Below are 19,924 nucleotides of genomic sequence, written 5' to 3' on the forward strand. Positions count from 1 at the left end.
TAGTCTTGACTCCACCTAGGAAGGGTTTGATCCCTGATCACTGAGTTTTGTTTGCTCCCTGGCTACAGATTGCCTGGTGGGCCTAGATGGATCAGAATTCGTTCATCTCCATTGGAGCATAAAGGGATTTATGTTTGCTGAGGCTCAGTTTCTGCCTCATGTGCAGCATGTAGATGATCTCTCTTCTCACTATTGCTTTGATGTGTCTGTATTCCCCACTGGACATCCTTAATGGAAATGACAGCAACCTTTATTTCCATACCCCAGCGGCTGGTACAGTGCCTGGCAAATAGGAGGCACTTGAAAAAGGGTCATTGGTAGAATAAATAATCACCCTACGTTTTATGAAATGAGTGAGAAAGAAAATTGGATCCGTGAAGGTCAAATAGTTCATCAATAGCATAAATATGATAACAACTTAACTCATGCTGACTCTAAGACCCATGGTATTTTCACTTTGCTGCATTTGTACTACCAAGAAAATCATTCTAAGGAACTTTGTTTCCAATAAATGGTCTTAGTTTCCACTAGCCTATAAGTATGATGGTGATGGTCATGATGATGTCCATGAATTCCAACTGTTGTAAAGATGCATTCTTGGAGATCTGTCTTTGCAAGGTGGGACTATCAAGTAAAAGGCTTCACCACAAGAAAAACATTTGTAACCATGTGTGGTGACAGATGTTAACTAGACTTACCTATCATGTCGCAAAAATACAAACATCAAATCATGATATGTTTCCATTAATGTAATGTTACATGTCAATGATATGTTAAAAAAAAGAACAAACAGGCAAGAAGCAGACATAGAGAACAGAGAATTATCTTCTAGTGCTTCCAGTTTCTCTGAGTAGTAGTTGATCTATCTATGAGAGAGTTTCCGTGCTTGTTCCAGTAGCAGACAATAGTGTATATTCATTTCATTTTAAGTTACTTGACTCCATATGCCTAGAGAGACAGTACACTGTAGAACAGTTGTTCTCCACGGAGGGTGATTTTCTCTCCCAGGGCACATTTGGAGATATCCGGAGACATTTTTGGCTGTTACTACTAAAGAGGAGGCTGCTCCTGGCATCTGGTGGGTAGAGGCCAGAGATGCTACTATATATCCTACAATTTACAGCACAGCCCCCCCAAAACAAAGAACTATCCAGCCTACAATGGTACCATTGCCGAGAGATTCTGCTCTCCAGCTGCGCCCTCTGGGTTGAACTCTGGGCTCCAGCATTTTTTATCTGAGTGAACTTGGCTCATAGCTGCTCAACACTTTGTACCTTAGCTTCTCCACAGGTACAATGAAGACAGTAAAGGAAGCGCTCAGAACAGTGACTAAGAAGTAAAAGTTCTTGAGAAATGTTACTATCGCAGAAAATTATCAATTAAATGACCAGAAACGATGTCTTGGTGAACATGTATCTTTCCTGGTGCTTCCATCATTCCCATGTATTATTTGTAGAAAAGTTAACATTTGAGAAAAAGTCTTTCTTTTTTTCTTTTCTTCCTTCCTTTCTCTCTTTCCCTTTCTTTCTTTCTTTCTTTCTTTCTTTCTTTCTTTCTTTCTTTCTTTCTTTCTTTCTCTTTTTACATGTTAGCTAACTTGAAAGTAGATATTGGTGTTCTTTCTTAGAGCAGGACGTTTTGGAGTGCATATCTCAGAGTATCCTGTAGGGTCACCATTGTTAGTCGGCTAAGTTTTGCATTGTTCGGCCTTATCACCTTCAGCTGGATCCACCTTCATTCTCCTGCAGGTGAAGATCCTAATGTGTGAAAAATGAAGTCCCAGGAAACGATGCTTTGCTGTTTAATGTTATTCCTGGCCACGGAATGTTCTCACCACTATAGATCCAAGGTGCGCATAAAAGTAAGTTTGATCCATTCTTACGTGGTCCCGTAGAGAAATCTGTCAGTTCTCCCAGATAGCTAAATTTATGATACAGGACATGATTTTAAATAAATGTTCAAATGACTACAGTTTTAGTCTTGCTAATAGTTTTTTGTTTTTGTTTTTTGTTTTAAAGGGAACAAAGAAACGTTGAGAGGTGGCTGGGCCTTGCAACAGTATATTTGCAGGGTGTGACATGGAACTATAAGAGAGTAGGAAAATGACTTTTCAAGCCCCAGAGAATGTAGACAGGCAGCCATTGGGAGGAGGAAGTACCAGCCTGGCAGCTACTGATTCAGCTCCAGACCTTAACTTTCCTTCTCATTAGCTGCACAAGTTGCTTTCCTTCTCTGAGTCTTAATTTCCTTATCTGTAACCTACAGGGTGTTTTTTTTTTTTTTTTTCATTTAGATAATGTTTATAGCCCTTTATAGCTACAAAAGAGTTTGTGATTTTATTATTGTCACCTACTGATTATTCCTAGCATCTGCTCATCTCTACCTTTCTGGGGGATATAATGGTATCTGGAGGGTCATATAAGCTCCATTTCATAGTTACAGTTAATACAGATGGAGACCAGCTTAGTGTTACAATTGCTACATCTGTGTTCTCCCTGGGTACTTCAACTTTCCAGGGGCCCCTGGGTGCCTCAGTCGGTTGAGCATTGGACTCTTGATTTCAGCTCAGGTCATGATCTCATGGTTTGTGAGATCAAGCCCTGCACTGGGCCTGTGCTGACAGTGCTGAGCCTGCTTGGGATTCTTTCTCTCTCCCTCTGCTGTTCCCCCACTTGCACTTTCTCTCTCTCTCTCAAAAGAAACTAAAAAAAAAAAAAAAAAAAAAAAAAAAGAGTAATGTTCATTTTTTTTTTTTAAAGTTTTCCAAAATATGGATTCAGTCCATTAACCTGACCTTCAGAGCCCAAGTGACCACTGGCAAGCTTCTAGCTCTCATCAGAAAATAGTGTGTTCTTTGTCTGTGCTCACCTCTATGCTTCCCTCTGCAAGTTCCCATGATGTCATACATGGATGCCAGTTTTCTGGCCTAGTCCTGAACACGTTTTTACTTCATATCCACATGGAGCCTCTATGTTGAGATGAGAGAGGAGAGTCTAGTAAAGCGGACCTTTGGGAATTTATGTTTTACAGGATGGAGATAAACATCAACATCCTGAAGGGAAACTCAAGACTGGAACGATACAAGGTATGTGTCAACAGAACAGTCTTCTTCCATATGGAGACTGGACAGAGTAAAGGAAGACTTGGCTGTGGCCAAGCATGTCCCAGACCACAAGCTTTCAATTAGAATAACAGTCTCTCTTTCTCTGACCTCCCGTGCTCATGCTCTGTCTTTCTCTGTCTCAAAAATAAATAAAATGTTAAAAAAAATAAAAAAAAAAAGGGGGTGACTGGGTGGCTCAGTTGGTTAAGCAGCCGACTTCGGCTCAGGTCATGATCTTGCAGTCCGTGAGTTCGAGCCCCACATCGGGCTCTGGGCTGACAGCTCAGAGCCTGGAGCCTGTTTCAGATTCTGTGTCTCCCTCTCTCTCTGACCCTCCCCTGCTTATGCTCTGTCTCTCTCTGTCTCAAAGATAAATAAAACGTTAAAAAAAAATTAGAATAACAGTCTCTAACAAGTTCTCATTGTTTACCAGTATTGATAGACTCACCGACAATTGTACATTATCTATGACATAGTCACTGATGCAATTCAGCAAATATTCACGTGTGTTCTAGAGTAGAAGGCAAGTGTTCACTTTAAAACCCCGAAGGGAAATGTGTTTGAACTAATGAGCTCACAAGGCAGAAGAGGGAACAGGACAGAATTCATTCCTTCCTACAAAGATATTTTCAGAATGCTTAAATGTATGTAACACTGGTTCTGAGAGGTCTACTGAAGTGATGTAAGATAGGTATCATGTTGGTGAGACTGGTTGCTCTCAAGAAGTCAGAGATAAACTATGGAGATAATCATGCTATGATAGTGCAAACATGTGGTTCTCCCCCAAATAGTAGAAATAACTGGATTCTCCACAGACATGGCCAACTATATTTTTAGCCCAAACACATCTCTACATAGATGCAGAATTGAGAAAAGAGAGAGAAAGATAGGTAACCTTCATTGAGTATTTATGACAACAGCGTTCTAAGTGCTGGGCAGGATGCTATTTCCTTCAATGTTTGTAACAAGACTGTGGCATTGCCTCCAATTGTCTGGATAAAGAAATTGAGAAGCACTCAGCTTAAATAACTTGCCAAACCAGAGGCAGTTGGGTAGATGGTAAAGAAAAATGCAAACTTACTTGTTTCCTTTCTCCATGAATGGAGTCAACCATGGAGCTGTCCCAGCCGCAAATATAGGTGCATCCCTTGACTCACGGCCAATTACTCACTACATCTTATTGATTTCAACACCTTACCAGCTCTCATTATGATCTACCTCTTTTCATTCCACTACCACTCTCCTAAGGCAATTCTTCCTGTGACTACTTCAACAACTTCATTCTTGGGCTCCCTGCATCAAGTCAATCCACTTTGCCCCAGGGCCAAATTAGGCCAGCCACCAGGTTTTAGAAATAAAGTTATATTGGAACACAGCCATGCCCATTTATTTTACGCATTGTCTTTGATTGCCTTCATGCCACAAAGGCAGAGTTAAGTAGTTCTGACGGAGACCACATGGCCTTCAAGGCTGGAAATATTTACTCTCTGGCCACAGTTGTCATTTAGCAATTAAAAATATGGACTGCCTCGTTAAGCTTTCGTGTCAGACAAACAGTGAAGGATATTGCATGGGTCATGTGTATATTAAAAACTTATTCATTGTGTAACTGAATGCTTTCAGTGGATCGCTGTTGTTTGTGGATTCTGTATTTGCAAATTCTCTTGCTCATTGAAATTCATTTGTAACCCCCCAATCTCTACTCATAATGCTTTCTGGATCATTCACAGACAGAAAAAAAATAATTTGAGTTAGCTAAGGTGCAAGTTCCGAGTCAAACGAGGTGGCTCTCTGCCTTCTTGTTCCAGGTCTCCTACTCTAAACAAGTGTTCTTTTTGTGATGTATGTAGTGCCCTATGTTTTGCCTTTTGCGCTTTTTGTTGGTGATTTTTTTGGTGATTGGTGCAGTTTAAAATGGCTCCTGAGGGTAGTTCTGGTGTTCCTAAGAAGACTGTCGTGTGTCTTAAGGAGTAAATGCATGTGTTAGTTAAACTTTGTTCCTGTGCTGTTATGAGCGATGATGCTATTGGCCATGAGTTCAATGCTAATGAATCAACAACATAAATAAGGTGTCTTTAAATAGAAACACACAAAACAAGCCCATATACTGACTGGTTGATGAAAAGGCTGAGGAGAAGCTCGTAAGAACCTGCCTTGATTTCCCCTCATTCGATGCTTGTGGCAGTAGAACATAATTACCGCAAATAATGAGAATCGAGTGTATCTGAAAAATAAAATCAATATTTAACTGGGCTTCCTGTATTTTATCTGGCAACTTTATCTGGCCCTTTACAGAAAATTTGGCTGCCTACACTATCTTTAATTATCTTTCAAAAGCAACTCCAATCATGTTTTCTGGTAACCCCCATATTAGCACAGAATTTAAGGTCCTTCATGCCTTGACCTCTGCTTACTTCTCCCATCGTTATCTCTTGCTACACTCTGCTCAGATGCTCTGATCTAGCCTTTCTGTATGACCTGTGATCCCTACTTTCTATGTGCTGTTCTCTCTGCCTAGACATCAGCTTTGCAGTCTGCCTGGTAAGCCTTACTTGGTGCTGAGGACACTGTTCAATGTCACCTCCTCTGAAAAGCAACCCCCCAATCTCTGGAATGTTAGCTGCCTCTGTCAGAGTGCAGAAATGCTGAGTAGCCCCCTCCCCTTTCCTTTTCAGAGAAATGCCGTGGACCTTGCCTCACTGCTTCCAACTGCAGCCAGCCTTGTGCTCAGCACTTTCGCGGAGAAATAGGATTTACATGTCATCAAAACAAGTGGCAAAAATCAACTGAAACGTGTACAAGCTTATCTGTGGAAACATTCTTTAAGGTGATGCATTTGCATATTATTGGCTTCTGGGGCTCATAGCCCAGGATGTGGTAAAGGCATTCTTCATGTGTTCTGTTCAGCACGACAATAAATCTCATATCTGGACTCGGGAAAATGGTTCAGTGGGTGAAATTTGTCTCTTCTCCTTCCTTACCCAAACTCTCTGCTACTCTTCCCTCCCCCCCCCCCCCCTCCCTTCTTCTCCCTCTCAGAATCTTTTCTTTTTTTTTTTTTTTTTTTTAATTTTTTTTTTTTCAACGTTTTTTTATTTATTTTTGGGACAGAGAGAGAGACAGAGCATGAACGGGGGAGGGGCAGAGAGAGAGGGAGACACAGAATCGGAAACAGGCTCCAGGCTCCGAGCCATCAGCCCGGAGCCTGACGCGGGGCTCGAACTCACGGACCGCGAGATCGTGACCTGGCTGAAGTCGGACGCTTAACCGACTGTGCCACCCAGGCGCCCCTCTCAGAATCTTTTCTAAAAATAAGATCTGAAACTCATTCACACAATGGTGAATGCTTACAGGTTCAAGAGTGAGCTCTAAAGATGGATTTGTGCTTACTTTCTCCTAATTAGTGAACTCGAAACTTCTTGAAATGACACTTTAGCAATTCTTTGACCTGCCAACCTCCAAAAACCCATTCCCCACCCCACCCCTAAATTCCATGGGACCCCCCCTTTAAAAAAATCGAAAAGGCAAATTTTGTTTTTAGAATCTCTCCACATCTCTGGAGAAAACTCTCTTGCTATCATACTCGAGTTAAAATCACTGTCCTGGAAGCAACAGGTCAGTATCCTGATCTCTGGGGCAATTTTGGTGGAACCTCTGGTCTGTGCGTGACTCCACCTTCCTCTTGGTCTTTTCGGGCATCCCAACGACTTTTCAGGACCACTTGCTTCTCTGTTTTCCCCATGTGGCTTATTGTGCCTTTAGCTCCTTTACTCTGATATATGTTAGGTTCTTAATCACATTTGAACAAAGAAACTTTGTTTTTTTATTTTTGTTTTTTATTTTTTTTTTTTAAAAAACAGGACTTCAATAGTGCATTACGCCTTTCCGTAGCCGCAGCATCCGTCCCTCTGTATGTTCTTGACTTCCGAGCTCCAGAGCCCCTGGAGAGTGTAGCCCAAGGAATCCGCAGGAACTGTCCAGTTGATTACGCCTGCATAATTGATGTTGTGAAATCATCAGAAGCCACGTCTGGAAACATTGCATTTATAGTGGAGTTATTACGAAATATTTCTATGGATTTGTCCGACAATGTTACCCCAGAGAAAATGAAGGTATTCTTTGTTCGTTTCATTGAAAAAACTGACAGTCTTCTTCTTCTTCTTCTTTTTTTTAAAACAAATCTTGCATTTAAACAGTTTCAAGGGTACTCTTCAGGGTACAAGGTATGCCAACCACGGCAACCATAACAATGATGGGCATTTTATTTCAGCCTGGTGTATCAATTCACTCTAGTTTATGGAAGTGTTCGAGAAGTTAGCACATTTTTAATACATGTTTTTGTACAGACTATTTTCAAGGGAATGTCACAAAAGGATGGCTGTGAACAAGACTGTGTCTACTCTATTGTTGCCCAAATTTCATTCTGTAGAACATAATTATTTCGAGAAATGTTAACGGAGATTTCTGTACATAGCAGATGTAGGAAGTCTGGGTTAAACAAAGTTAAGCAGGTTTCCTTATGGCGGGACTTTTTAGAACCTTTTATATGTTAACGAAGTTTGGCCCTCTTTATAAGAGTAGGGGATATTGGGATGTGGCACACAGTATTTCTGAAATTTAGGTTTTTATAGAATCTATTCCCAATTCCCTCCATTAAACAATCATTGCTATCTCACGGGAATCTTGGGTTATAGAGACTGCAGTTTACAAATGCTGCCCCAGGGCACATAATAAAGCAAGTAAACTATACCTGTGACTTTTATTTGAGTTTAATTATTGTTTCACTTTTTTGCCTTCTCTGCAGGCTTATTAGCATGAAATTCTAATAAACAGGGAATTTGAAGAAAAATTTGTTAAATAAGATCAGATCGTTTGATCTTTACAAGTTTCAGATTTTAGAAATTGACTTTCTACAATAATGTGTAAATCCTTAGTGTAAATTTCCACTTTTGTCCATTGCAGAGTTATAGTGAAGTGGCTAACCACATCCTCGATACAGCAGCCATTTCAAATTGGGCTTTCATTCCAGACAAAAATACCAGCTCGGATTTTTTGCAGTCAATGAATCTGTTTGCAAGGCAACTCCACATCCACGAGGATTCTGAGAACATTGCAGATGAACTCTTCATTCAGACAAAGGGGTTTCACATCAACAATGATACCTCAGAGAAAAAGTTCAACTTCTCTACGAGCATGAACAATATGACAGAGGGTATCATAGGAATGATAGAAATTCCCAGGCAAGAGCTGTGGAAGTTGCCACCAAATGCATCCCAAGCCATTAGCATAGCTTTTCCCACCTTGGGGGCCATACTGAGAGAAGTCCACCTGCCGAATGTGAGTCTTCCTAGACCTGTAAATGGTCTCGTCCTTTCAGTGATTTTACCAGAAAGATTGAAGCAAGTCTTACTCACCTTTGAGAAGATCAATAAATCCCAGAATGCCCGGGCCCAGTGTGTTGGCTGGCACTCCAGGAAAAGGAGGTGGGACGAAAATGTGTGTGAAACCACGCTGGAGATCATGAACAAAGTAAAATGCCAGTGTAACTACACTGGCATGGTGATGTCCTTTTCCATTCTGATGTCCCCCAAATCTGTTGACAGCAAAGTCCTGGACTACATCACCTGCATTGGGCTCAGCGTCTCCATCTTTAGCTTGATTCTTTGCCTGATCATTGAAGCCGCTGTGTGGTCCCGGGTGGTTGTGACAGAGATATCCTACATGCGTCACGTGTGCATCGTCAACATAGCTGTGTCGCTCCTGATTGCTAACGTGTGGTTCATCATAAACTCTAACTTTCACAAAAAGGCCCAGGACTCCAAATGGTGTGTCGCACTGACATTTTTCAGCCACCTTTTCTACCTCTCTCTGTTTTTCTGGATGTTCTTCAAAGCACTGCTTATCATCTATGGGATATTGGTTGTTTTCCGTAGGATGATGAAGTCCCGCATGATGGCCATCGGCTTTGCCATTGGCTACGGGTGCCCGTTGGTCATTGCTGGCACCACAGTTGCTATCACAGTCCCGGAGAAAGGCTACATGAGACCCGACGCCTGCTGGCTTAACTGGGACAACACCAAAGCCCTTTTGGCATTTGCCATCCCAGCCTTGGTCATTGTGGCCGTGAACCTTGTGGTGGTTTTGGTTGTTGCTGTCAACACTCAGAGGCCCTCTATTGGCAGTTCCAAGGCTCAGGATCTGGCCATAATTATGAGGATCAGCAAAAATGTTGCCATCCTTACCCCATTGCTGGGACTGACCTGGGGTTTTGGAATAGCCACGCTTATAGAAGGCACTTCCTTGATATTCCATATAATCTTTGCCCTGCTCAATGCTTTCCAGGTAAGTTCCAAGAGGGAGACTTATTTTTACTAATTATTATTATTAATTGTCTTACTCATAAGATATTTTTATTTCATAATTTCTTATTCTGGCTATACAACAAGCTATGACTATGATTTAAAAATATAGAATACAAAATGTTCTTTTTAACTCTTTCCATGTCTTAGTGACATTTGGCTGTGGCCTCCCTTACCCTCTTGGTTGTCAAGTTGGATTTAGCTGATCGGGCTGGTTAGGTGGGCATCTCCTTCCTTCCGTCCTCCCTGATCCCTCCTAACGGTTCAATGTCAGAAGAAGGTTACCTTCATTTATCAAAGACTTGTCTTTGGCCAAAGATGTGTGAGTCTACACTCACATCTAATGCCTCAAAACAAGCACAGTTTTTTATCCTTTTTCAAGGAGTTTAGGGATTCAGTGAAACAGTCGTTTTCCATACTATGGAGAGAGAACCCTTGCCATTCTCTTTGAATGTTAACCAGTGAGGAGCTCTTACACCTCTTCCCTGCTTTCGCTGTGAAATAAATGTAGGCTGCGATTCCCTGAAATGGATCTTGCACATGTTGCCTGATCTTAGAGATGTCACTTTTCTCTGGGCCTCGGCCTTCTCCTTAGTAAGATAAAGATATGAATCTAAAATCCTCTATATTGTCTTTATCTTGCTTTAACCACACTTGGCTTGGCAAAATGATCCCTCTAAAAATTGTTGTACTCTATGTGACTACTGTGCATGTGCTTTTGGGAAGCCGTCGCTAGCCAGACCACTTTTTATACCTACGAATAATAGCAAATTGGGCAAGTTCATATCCTTAGTTAGGCTTTTAATCAGGGCTTGGCCAACTATGGCCTGCTGCCTGGTTTTGTAAGTAGTATTACTGGAATAGAGCCATACTCGTTTGTTTGCATTTTGCCTATGGCTGCTTTTGAGCTGCGATGGCAGAGTTGGCTAGCTGTAACAGAAACTGTAGAGCTCAAAATATGCATTACCTGGTTTTTCACAGAAATAAAATTTCCAACCACTGCTTTAAATATATAAATATAACTGCTTAGTAAAGCAACAATGTATTCCTATAGCATGTCCCTATTACCCTATTTTAAAACGTTATATAAAACAGAAAGCAGGCTTTTAAGAAATGCCAGCTCAGATCAGTTATATATCTTACTCATACATTCTTCAATAACTGTGGAGAACATTCCACTCTTTCCCTTGCATGGCTTTTAAGGAGAAACCTTTGACTTATGGTTTTTTTTGTTTTTTGTTTTCTTCGTCTTCTTTTTTTTGATCAAAAGCTCTTGGACTCATGTAAATCTCCCCAACTCTTGAAGTTACTTTGGTGACTGATGATCTCGTTTTATTTTATTTTATTTTTGACTTTGCAACTTAATTAAACCCTGAACATTTTATTCTGTTTCTTTTTCAAAAGAAAAACACTGAAAAACTTTTAGGTAAATACACTCCAACTTTTCTTAGCAAGCTTTTCCTGTGACTCACATTTAAAAATTTCAGTCTTCTGAGTAGTGTTTCTTTGCCATGAAACTATCCTCAGAAACCCAGGCTCCTTCCACTCTCATGGAAGGATGCAGAATTTTCTTAAAGTGCAACTTCCACCATTTAGAAAGATTGACTATCGATTATTATGACTTCATAGGAAACCAAAGAATTTAAACTTGAACAGACCCTGGCATTTTATATTTCTGTGATTTTCTCTCTTTTATATATAAACTTATTCCACCAGCTCAGAGGCCCTGCTATTTCTTGGCTTTTAATTCCAACTGAAAGTAAACTATAATACAGGTTTCATTTCTCAAGACACCTTCCATGATTGTCACTGTGAACTACAAGATTCCATGTCATGTTGTGTCATGTTGCTGTTATTATGAGTAAGATCAGCTACTTAAGGTTTGGAAAGTAAACAGATACAATAATGTAGAAAATACTCTCCTCCATCTGTAGCCACTCAATAAATATCAATAACTCTCATGCACAGACATGAAGGTGATCCTTTTTCTTTGAGGTACAATCACAGAGAATACTTGCCAATGCGTTTTTATCTGCATCAGTAGAAGCTGAAGTTTCTAGTACCCAATAACTGTCCTTGAAGACATCTAGAAGAGTGATATTAAAATAACAGTTGGGATATTGTCTGCCTAACAGTCCCTCATACTTCGGTTGAATTTTGCCACAGGGATTCTTCATCCTGCTGTTTGGAACCATCATGGACCACAAGGTAATTTGAATTTGTTTCACTCACTGTAAACATTTTCACACGGCTCAGGTAGCAGGGGGATGAAGCAGCTTTGAGAAGAAAGCCTGGTCCCTGGGTGTGAATTTTATGGGGGTGCTTCAGGCATCAGCTTAGAGGAGGAAAGCAGAGAACTATACTCCTTCCTTTCCTGCATTTAATCAAGTCAGCAGGAGGTGGTGTCTGAGTGTATCTAGGAATAAAAACCATAACCAGAATTTTAACTTTAATCGTAAATCCAATTATAATGACACCTCAGCTTTTATTGGCTAAGCATAGTGTTTCTGACGTTGCTTCTGCCAGGGTTATTGGTCTCGAAGTTCTGGGTTTTGGGGATGTTGTCGTTTCTTCACTGTCCTTGCTTCTTCAGATAAGAGATGCTTTGCGGATGAGGATGTCTTCACTGAAGGGGAGATCAAGGGCGGTAGAGGTAAGCCCTTCCTCTCAGTCTCAATACTTAAGGGTCAGTGTCCTCAGCAGAGTCATGAAGAGACAAATATTATAGCTTAGTATTCAGGATTTGTTAGCAAAGAGAATTATTAGGACATGCATTCAATCATTCATTTCTTCACTTGACAAATTTGGAGTATCCTGCTAAAGCTTCAGGTCAGTAGAATATCCCTCTCAAGAGAGTTTTCCACCTTGGATGTATTTCAACTTGACATCTGGATCGTTGAGATGGGACAACATGAAACCAGGGTCGTAGACTCATAAAACACTAGAGCTGGGAAATGAGAGATGAGTTAGAAATGAGACTCTAGTCCAACCTAGTCATTTCATAGGTAAGGAAACCAGGACCCAGTGTACTTATGAGATTTGCCCGAAGTCTCCCAGAGAATCATGGGAGTTAGCGTGCTCCTTTCTCAAGACTCTTCAGTAAGCCACATTCTTGGGCTGAAGTACATGTATATTGATCTTGAAGATGATTTTTGACCAAGCTGTCTGTCTTGTAAGGTACCAACTAAAATTACCATCATTGCTATATTAGTTAGAAAGAAGCCATTTACTCAACCAACAGTTTCTTAATAAGAGCTACTTTCTTAATAAACAAACAAAAAATTTTCTGCACACATTGAGAATCAGCATTTACAGTTAGCTACTACTGAGTGTGACTTTTGGTACCATAGTCCATCAATTCTAAGATAGGCATTTTCTTCACCTTGTAACAATTCTAAAATTGGAATGTGTCTTACAATCAGTGGCATGTCATGATTTAATTGGTAAGATTTTTTTTCCTTTCTTTTTCTTAGTGGAATAAAAAAATAATGATGTGGCTTACAATGTTAGGTTCAGTGAAATATGATAATTTAATTCTGTGTAGCTGTGTCAGTTTGGGTACTTCTTTTCATGTTTCCATTTTTACATATTTATATCTCTAGACAAGCATATACATAAATATGAATACATTTTGTCAATGCCCTTATTCACTGACATCAGTGTTCCTTTTTCCCTCCCATTTAGAATGCATCATTAAGCCCAACCAATGGATCTAAATTAATGAATCGGTGAAAATGACAGGTGAGTATTAAAAACTCAAGGAGAAGCTTTGCTTGCAAGTTATGGCAAACTCCTTAATGTTCCTTGTGAGCACACTATTGCCTACGATGTGATGCAGGAGTGAGGTGGGGAGGGAACAGGAGGATATATCTTTCAGAGATTAAAAACTTCTTCATTGCTCAGCGCATAAATGAAAATATGCACATATTTAAAACCTATGTCATCTCAGTTTACATGACCATATCTTTTTTTTTTTTAAAGTTTTAATTTAAATTCCAGTTAGTTAACATGGGGCACCTGGGTGGCTCAGTCAGTTAAGCATCTGACTTTGGCTCACGTTATGATCTTGCGGTTCACGAGTTCAAGCTTCACATCAGGCCATCGGGCTCTGTGCTGACAGCTCAGAGCCTGGAGCCTGCTTCAAATTCTGTGTCTCTCTTTCTGCCCCTCTCCCACTCATGCTCTCTCTCTCTCTTTCTCAAAAATAAATAAACATTAAAAAAATTAAAATAAATTCCAGTTAGATAACATAGAGTGTAATATTGGTTTCAGGTGTACAATACAATGATTCAACACTTCCTTACAACACCCAGTGTCGTCACAAGTGCACTCCTTAATCCCCATTGCCTATTTAGCCAATCCCTCCACCCACCGTCCCTCTGGTAACCCTCATTTTGTTCTCTCTAATAGAGTCTGTTTCTTGGTTTGCTTCCCTCTTTCTCCCATTTGCTCATTTCTTTTGTCTCTTAAATTCCACATATGAGTGAAATCATATGGCGTTTGTCTCTCTCTGACTTACTTTGCTTAGCATAATGTTCTCTAGCTCCATCCACGTCATTGCAAATGGCAAAATTTCATTGCTCTTTTATGACTGAGTAATCCATTATCTATCTATCTGTCTATCTGACTTCTTTTTTATCCATTCATCAGTCAACGGACACTTGAGCTATTTCTGTAATTTGGCTGTTGTAGATAATGCTGCTGTAAACATTGGGGTGCATGTATCACTTTGAGTTACTATTTTTGCATTCTTATATGACCAAATCTTAGGAATCCTTTTCTTTCCTCAGTGAGAGGATGATATCATCGCATCTGTACTGATGTAGCAACACCCTTACTGTCTACGGCACTCCACACACCCTAATTTCATCTTGTCAGTGAGTGGTGACACTTAGAATAACCTCATTGTTTAGAAGGAAGCCTTAATTGATTGAAATCACAAAGCAGCAAGCCTGTCTCTCCCTAATGAAGTGGGAGCCCACAATCATCCCTAAGGGGGTGTGGGTAGAACTGTAGCAAGTTAGCTGTCTAACAGCCAACCTATAAGACATATTTCTCCACAGGTGAAATGGAAGGAAAACAAATATTAGGCATCCACGAAGGGCAATTAGTCGCAGCATGGCAGCCAGAAGTCTGAGAGGTAGTAGCGGGGTGTGGGCAGGGGTGATCAATCTTGGTAAGGTCTTCATGGCCCTTGTACATGGATATAGATGAGTCTCAGATTTTTTTTTAAATTTTTTTTTTAACGTTTATTTATTTTTGGGACAGAGAGAGACAGAGCATGAACAGGGGAGGGGCAGAGAGAGAGGGAGACACAGAATCGGAAGCAGGCTCCAGGCTCTGAGCCATCAGCCCAGAGCCCAATGCGGGGCTCGAACTCACAGATCGCGAGATCGTGACCTGAGCTGTAGTCGGACGCTTAACCGACTGAGCCACCCAGGCGCCCCTCAGATTTTTTTTTTAAACACCATCTGGCGGCAGGCACATCTCCTTCTACATTTCATTCTCTTTCTGAGTCACAGCCGACTATTGAACAATGGGGCAAAGCAAAGAGTTGAAACAACCGCATGGCATCAAAGACATTCTAAGTTGGTAGGATCATGAAGGGACCTGCTGTGTTACAGGTCCCACAAACCCACGTTGTGCTGCTGTGCGACATTGGTGCACGGTCCTGGGAGAGGGTGGGAGAGAAAGAGGGCTTTGTCATATACGCTGACAGGCATGTGTGGGGGGCCGGGAAAACACCACCGTACTATTCTTTTAAAACAAAATTTTTTTTTAACGTTTATTTATTTTTGAGACAGAGAGAGACAGAGCATGAACAGGGGAGGGACAGAGAGAGAGGGAGACACAGAATCTGAAAGGGGCTCCAGGCTCTGAGCTGTCAGCACAGAGCCTGACGTGGGGCTCGAACGTGATCACGGACCGTGAGATCATGACCTGAGCCGAAGTCGGACGCTTAACCGACTGAGCCACCCAGGTGCCCCCATACTATTCTTAATTAATCTTCCTTACATTTGGGTTTTTGTATTAGAACTTTAAAGGGGGGAAGGAGGGATATTGTAGAGTTTTAAAAAAGTTAACTCTCCCACCTCTGCCCATTTCCTAGTCTAAAAAGTTCCTCCATAGTGGAACATGACTATAACATTCTTGATTAGTCACTAATCAAGAGGTGATTCAGATGACCTGTAAAAGCTGACCTTTCCATCAAGGTCCCAGTTTGACCTGTTTTCTGAAGTTCATTAGATATCTCAAGGGGAGGAGGCTCTGCCTCCTCAGGGGTACTAAATCTAACCATCCTAGAGAAGACAGGCATGGTTGAAGTCTAATCTCTAGCCAGTTGGGCATACCTGGTTGGCTGTAGTAAAAACTGGAGAAAACCAGTAGAATCCAGGATCTGGGCTGCACGACTTCCTGGAATCGGGGAGGTGCATAAAGCTTCCACTGGTACTTGGGGGAAGTGTAGGAAGGAGATGGGAATGCACTAACAGCTCCCCAAAGAAATCCTCAGCACATGATTCTTCAACTTCTGTTATTTAAAAATATTTTTTTTAATGCTTCTTTAGTTTTGAGAGAGAGAAAGCAGGGAAGGGGCAGAGAGAGAGAGACGAAGACCCAGAATCTGAAGCAGGCTCCAGGCTCTGAGCTGTCCGCACAGAGCCTGACAGGGGGCTCGAACTCACGAGCTGTGACATCATGAGCTGAGTCGAAGTCGGGTGCTTAACCGAGCCATGCAGGCTCCCCCTTCAACTTCTGTTTTTGAACCTGTGAGGTGGGGGATGAACCAAGGATCGCATTCTTTCAGTGTGTCCTCCACAGGTGGCTCTGTGCCTATTGAATTTTGTCAGGAATTGGAGCTGTGCCTTTTAGATCTGGATGGATGTGAAACCAGAAAGATCAGGAACAGCAGCTGTCACTGGGGCAGGCCGTCTTAGGGGCCTAACAAGTTAGAGGTCAGGGACAGGAAATTTACAGCAAGCGAATGGAAACCCAGCAGAACCAGGGAGTTCTGTCAGCAGAGGGCCTGCAGCCACGGGTTAAGGGCAGAGTTACAGCTCAGCAACGCAGGGTGTTTGGTAAGTGCAAGTCAGGTTGCAGCCCAAGGCAGGGCCCAATCACAAGGAGAAGAGTAGTATTTCCGGCCTTGATCAGAATACAAAATCAAAGAGTGATGCAGTCTGAGGAGATGGGCAGGATTTCATTGTTGAGAAAGGGGGCCGGAAGTCATAATGGGATTTGCAAAGATTTGAGACCCTGAACCTAGGGGGCAGCTCCTCATATCCCAGTGACCTCAGGTTTGATTGCTCTTGGAAATAAGGTCCAGAAAGTTTTGTCAGGAGGTCTTGAGGTCAGGGAAGGACTGCAGAGGTGTGGAGACCTGGCAGTTTGCTTCAGGTATAGATTCTAATTGGGGAAATCCCATCCTGGAGGCTGAGGAGGGAGGGAGAAGACGGTCTTACGGTGAAGCCAGCTGCACAGCGCCCTCTGCTGTTCATAGGAAGGGCGGGCCTTTGCTACAACCCAAATGGAGCCTGTTTTTACCCAGTGTTATTCCAGGGTCACCAGGAAGTCTCTTCGGTTCCTGTAAAATCTCTTCCACATATTTGTTTATGCCTGAATTCACCTCAAAGGATGCAGAACTCTTCATTCCGCAGTGGGAAATGAGACTGACTGAACAAATACCCCGAGGAAAGCAACAGCGTTTTCTGTGTTAAGTTGTCCATTCAGAGTAGCAGCCATTCCAGAGACCAAGCTTAGATAGCTGGAGAGGAAGAAAGGGCACCGAGCCCCGAGTTTAGGGCTAAGGGAGCAGCATGGAGAAGACAGAGGGTGCAGAAAAAATGAAGCTTGGTGGGGGTGGGGGGTGGGGGGGGGGGAGGAACAGCCTCCCTACTGTGTGACTTTGAGGAGATTGTCCGTGCCTCGGTGCATATCCTCACCTGTAAAATGAGGCTAGTAATAACACATACCTCCCAGGATGGTTTCAGGGCTCCATGAGCTAACATATTAAGGATTCAAAATAACTCCTGATTCGAATGAGCAGTAATTGCCTGTTGTTCTTCCTGTTAACACGAGTTTTGACCATTTTGCCTAGGCCGCTCCATTCCTCATGGACGTTCCCTGTCTTGGACTGAGAGTTGAGGTCTGGGAGAGGGAGACTGGAATGCAGGGACAACCCGTGCTTCCCCGGAAGACTTTCTCTTCTTGCCAGGCGTGACAGTTAAGCTGTCAGGGTGAAAATGTTTGCTGAGGAAAAAGAATACCGTTTGGTGACGGGGCTTCAAGGAGGTAGAACCACTGACTCTGCCCATGACTTGCAAGAGCCCGGCTTCTTGATCAGCCTTGGCAAGATTAAGTCAAAGAGCCATTTTCTGACCTGCTGAACATGCCTGGGGCTCTACTGGACATTGTGTGCTTTCACTCCTAAGGCCTGCTCTGTGGCTCCATAGGCCCTGTCATTGTCACTCTGGAGGGATCCTGGGCACTTTGGGGGACGGGAGTTAGATCCAGTTTCAGGGGTAGGGGGTGGGCATGGGTGTTGGGGGTGGGGTGGCAGCAGAAATACTGAAGTACTTTGGAAACAGTTAAGTTATGGTAGGTTTCCTAAAGATAGGCAACAGAGGCAAAATAAAAGGTCTTTTAAACGTGCTTATTATTTTATTCTATTTTAGGCCTTGAATAAAATAGTTTAACTGCTAGGGCTTTAGTTTCCTCATTTGTGAAACTTAAAAAAAATATTCTTGTAGGTATTGTTATTTGCGTGTGTGTGTGTGTGTGCGTGTGTGTGTGTGTGTGTATTTAAACCCCTATACATAAAACAGATTCTGGTTGTTAGTTTACAAATAAAAAACATTTACTTTTCACAGCTGGCTCATGTGTGAGTTCACTCAAGGTAAATGGTCCCAGTGTACCACAACATTCTTGGGTATCAGCCCTTTTATCAATCGACCTCAGCCCTTTGATCACACAGGAGACCCGGGAATGTAATCCTACCATATGCTTACAAGGTGATAACCCGGGAAAACTTGGCAAACAGCATTACTGTCTTTCAGACATGCTCAGTGATATTTTTATCGCCAATTTTGGTTTTAAACAGTCAACTAGTCAATAGGTCTGAAGCTGGCCACGTGGACATGAGTAGTGCAATTTGACCAAAGCAGAAGTCATAAAGGCCTGTTAAGTCATTGTTTTTCCACAACACACACACAAACAAGTACCTCTTTGCAGGCCTGCTTTCAGAGCCTTTAGTGTTGGTAGTTTGGAACCGGGACAGGGACTGGTTTTGAAAGGGCGGGCCTACGCCGGCCGACTCCATCTTGTTCTGTGTCCTTCACCTAGACCACGCCTCCTCCGCTTGAGTAACCTCCCGCTCACCCGTTCAAACTTCCTGATCAAAACACGCCCAGCGACCTGCGTAACAGGACTCCGACCCTTCCCCAGCCAATCGGCTGAGGCCACAGCCATTACCTCACCAACTGCCCCTAGACCCCTATAAAACCTTTGTGCTTTTGAAACTCGCTCTCTCTCCCGGGTATCTCACCGCTGCGTCGGTGCAGGTAGGGGACTGAGCTCGAGCTAGCTTGAATAAAGGCTCTTTTGCTTTTGCATCGGACTCGGCTCCCTGGTGGTCTTTGGGGATCACGGAATCTGGGCATAACAGTTTCAAATCGAACAGCAATTATTTTAGTGATGAAAAATCTCAGTCATTTGGAAATTGTGCCCCTCTCCTGAAATTAAAATAAATTATTCATAATGAGGGGCATGAACCTAACTTCCAGATTTATAAAATTTCCTGAATATTAATTTTTTGACCATATTTCCTTTTTGACTCTAGCCATTATGGAAACAACTTCTTACTTCTCTCAACCCCCCGAGATTTAGGAATTCCAGAGCTTCATGTAATTCCAAGCCCAATGATTGCCTTTAGTTTGGTAGATTTATTTGGTATTGTGTCTAGGTCAAATTAATAATTTCCTCATGATAGTAGCATTTAATCTCTTTTCTTTTCCCTATTTTCCCAAGCTCTCCATCTTGTTAATGAAACTGTGGTACGAGTAGCCAATTGTGCAATAACAGAACACATTCATTTTGAAAAATCACCACACTAAGCAAAATTGGCAATAAGACCCACAGAACTTATGGGAAACGTGAAATTCGGGATATAATATGGCAACATCCAGGCAGAATCTTAGGCAGAAGTATCTTAGCCCTGAGCAACTCAGCTTAAAGACAGATTTTCTCCTAGGAATTTCCCCCTCCTGGTAATGCTCATCTTTGAACACAACTCAGTGACTAAATGGTTGTACTTCCATTGAGAAATCCATTTTTCAACTTCATTATGTGGCCGAGTGATATTTTATCATCTCTTCCCACCTTCCCATATCCCATTCATTTCATTTAGAAGTGTGCCTGAAAGTTTGCATGACAAACAGAAGGGGTGGCTTTTATTTGGTGTTTGCTT

General features: G+C 42.1%; 1 protein-coding gene across 1 annotated transcript; it reads left to right on the top strand.

Moving 5' to 3' along the window:
- The first annotated feature begins 1,517 nt into the window (after window positions 1-1,517).
- Window positions 1,518-17,957, top strand: LOC132666427 (adhesion G protein-coupled receptor F4-like). The gene is made up of 9 exons (XM_060614509.3): window positions 1,518-1,861; window positions 3,031-3,085; window positions 5,779-5,930; window positions 6,964-7,215; window positions 8,066-9,445; window positions 11,629-11,670; window positions 12,056-12,115; window positions 13,147-13,203; window positions 17,558-17,957. Exons 1-8 carry the CDS (start codon window positions 1,772-1,774, stop codon window positions 13,192-13,194), a joined length of 2,079 nt encoding a protein of 692 aa, XP_060470492.1. The 5' UTR covers window positions 1,518-1,771; the 3' UTR covers window positions 13,195-13,203; window positions 17,558-17,957.
- The last annotated feature ends 1,967 nt before the right edge of the window (window positions 17,958-19,924 follow it).

Source organism: Panthera onca, chromosome B2 (genome assembly GCF_046562875.1).
Source record: "Panthera onca isolate mPanOnc1 chromosome B2, mPanOnc1 haplotype 2, whole genome shotgun sequence".
Lineage (NCBI taxonomy): Eukaryota > Metazoa > Chordata > Mammalia > Carnivora > Felidae > Panthera > Panthera onca.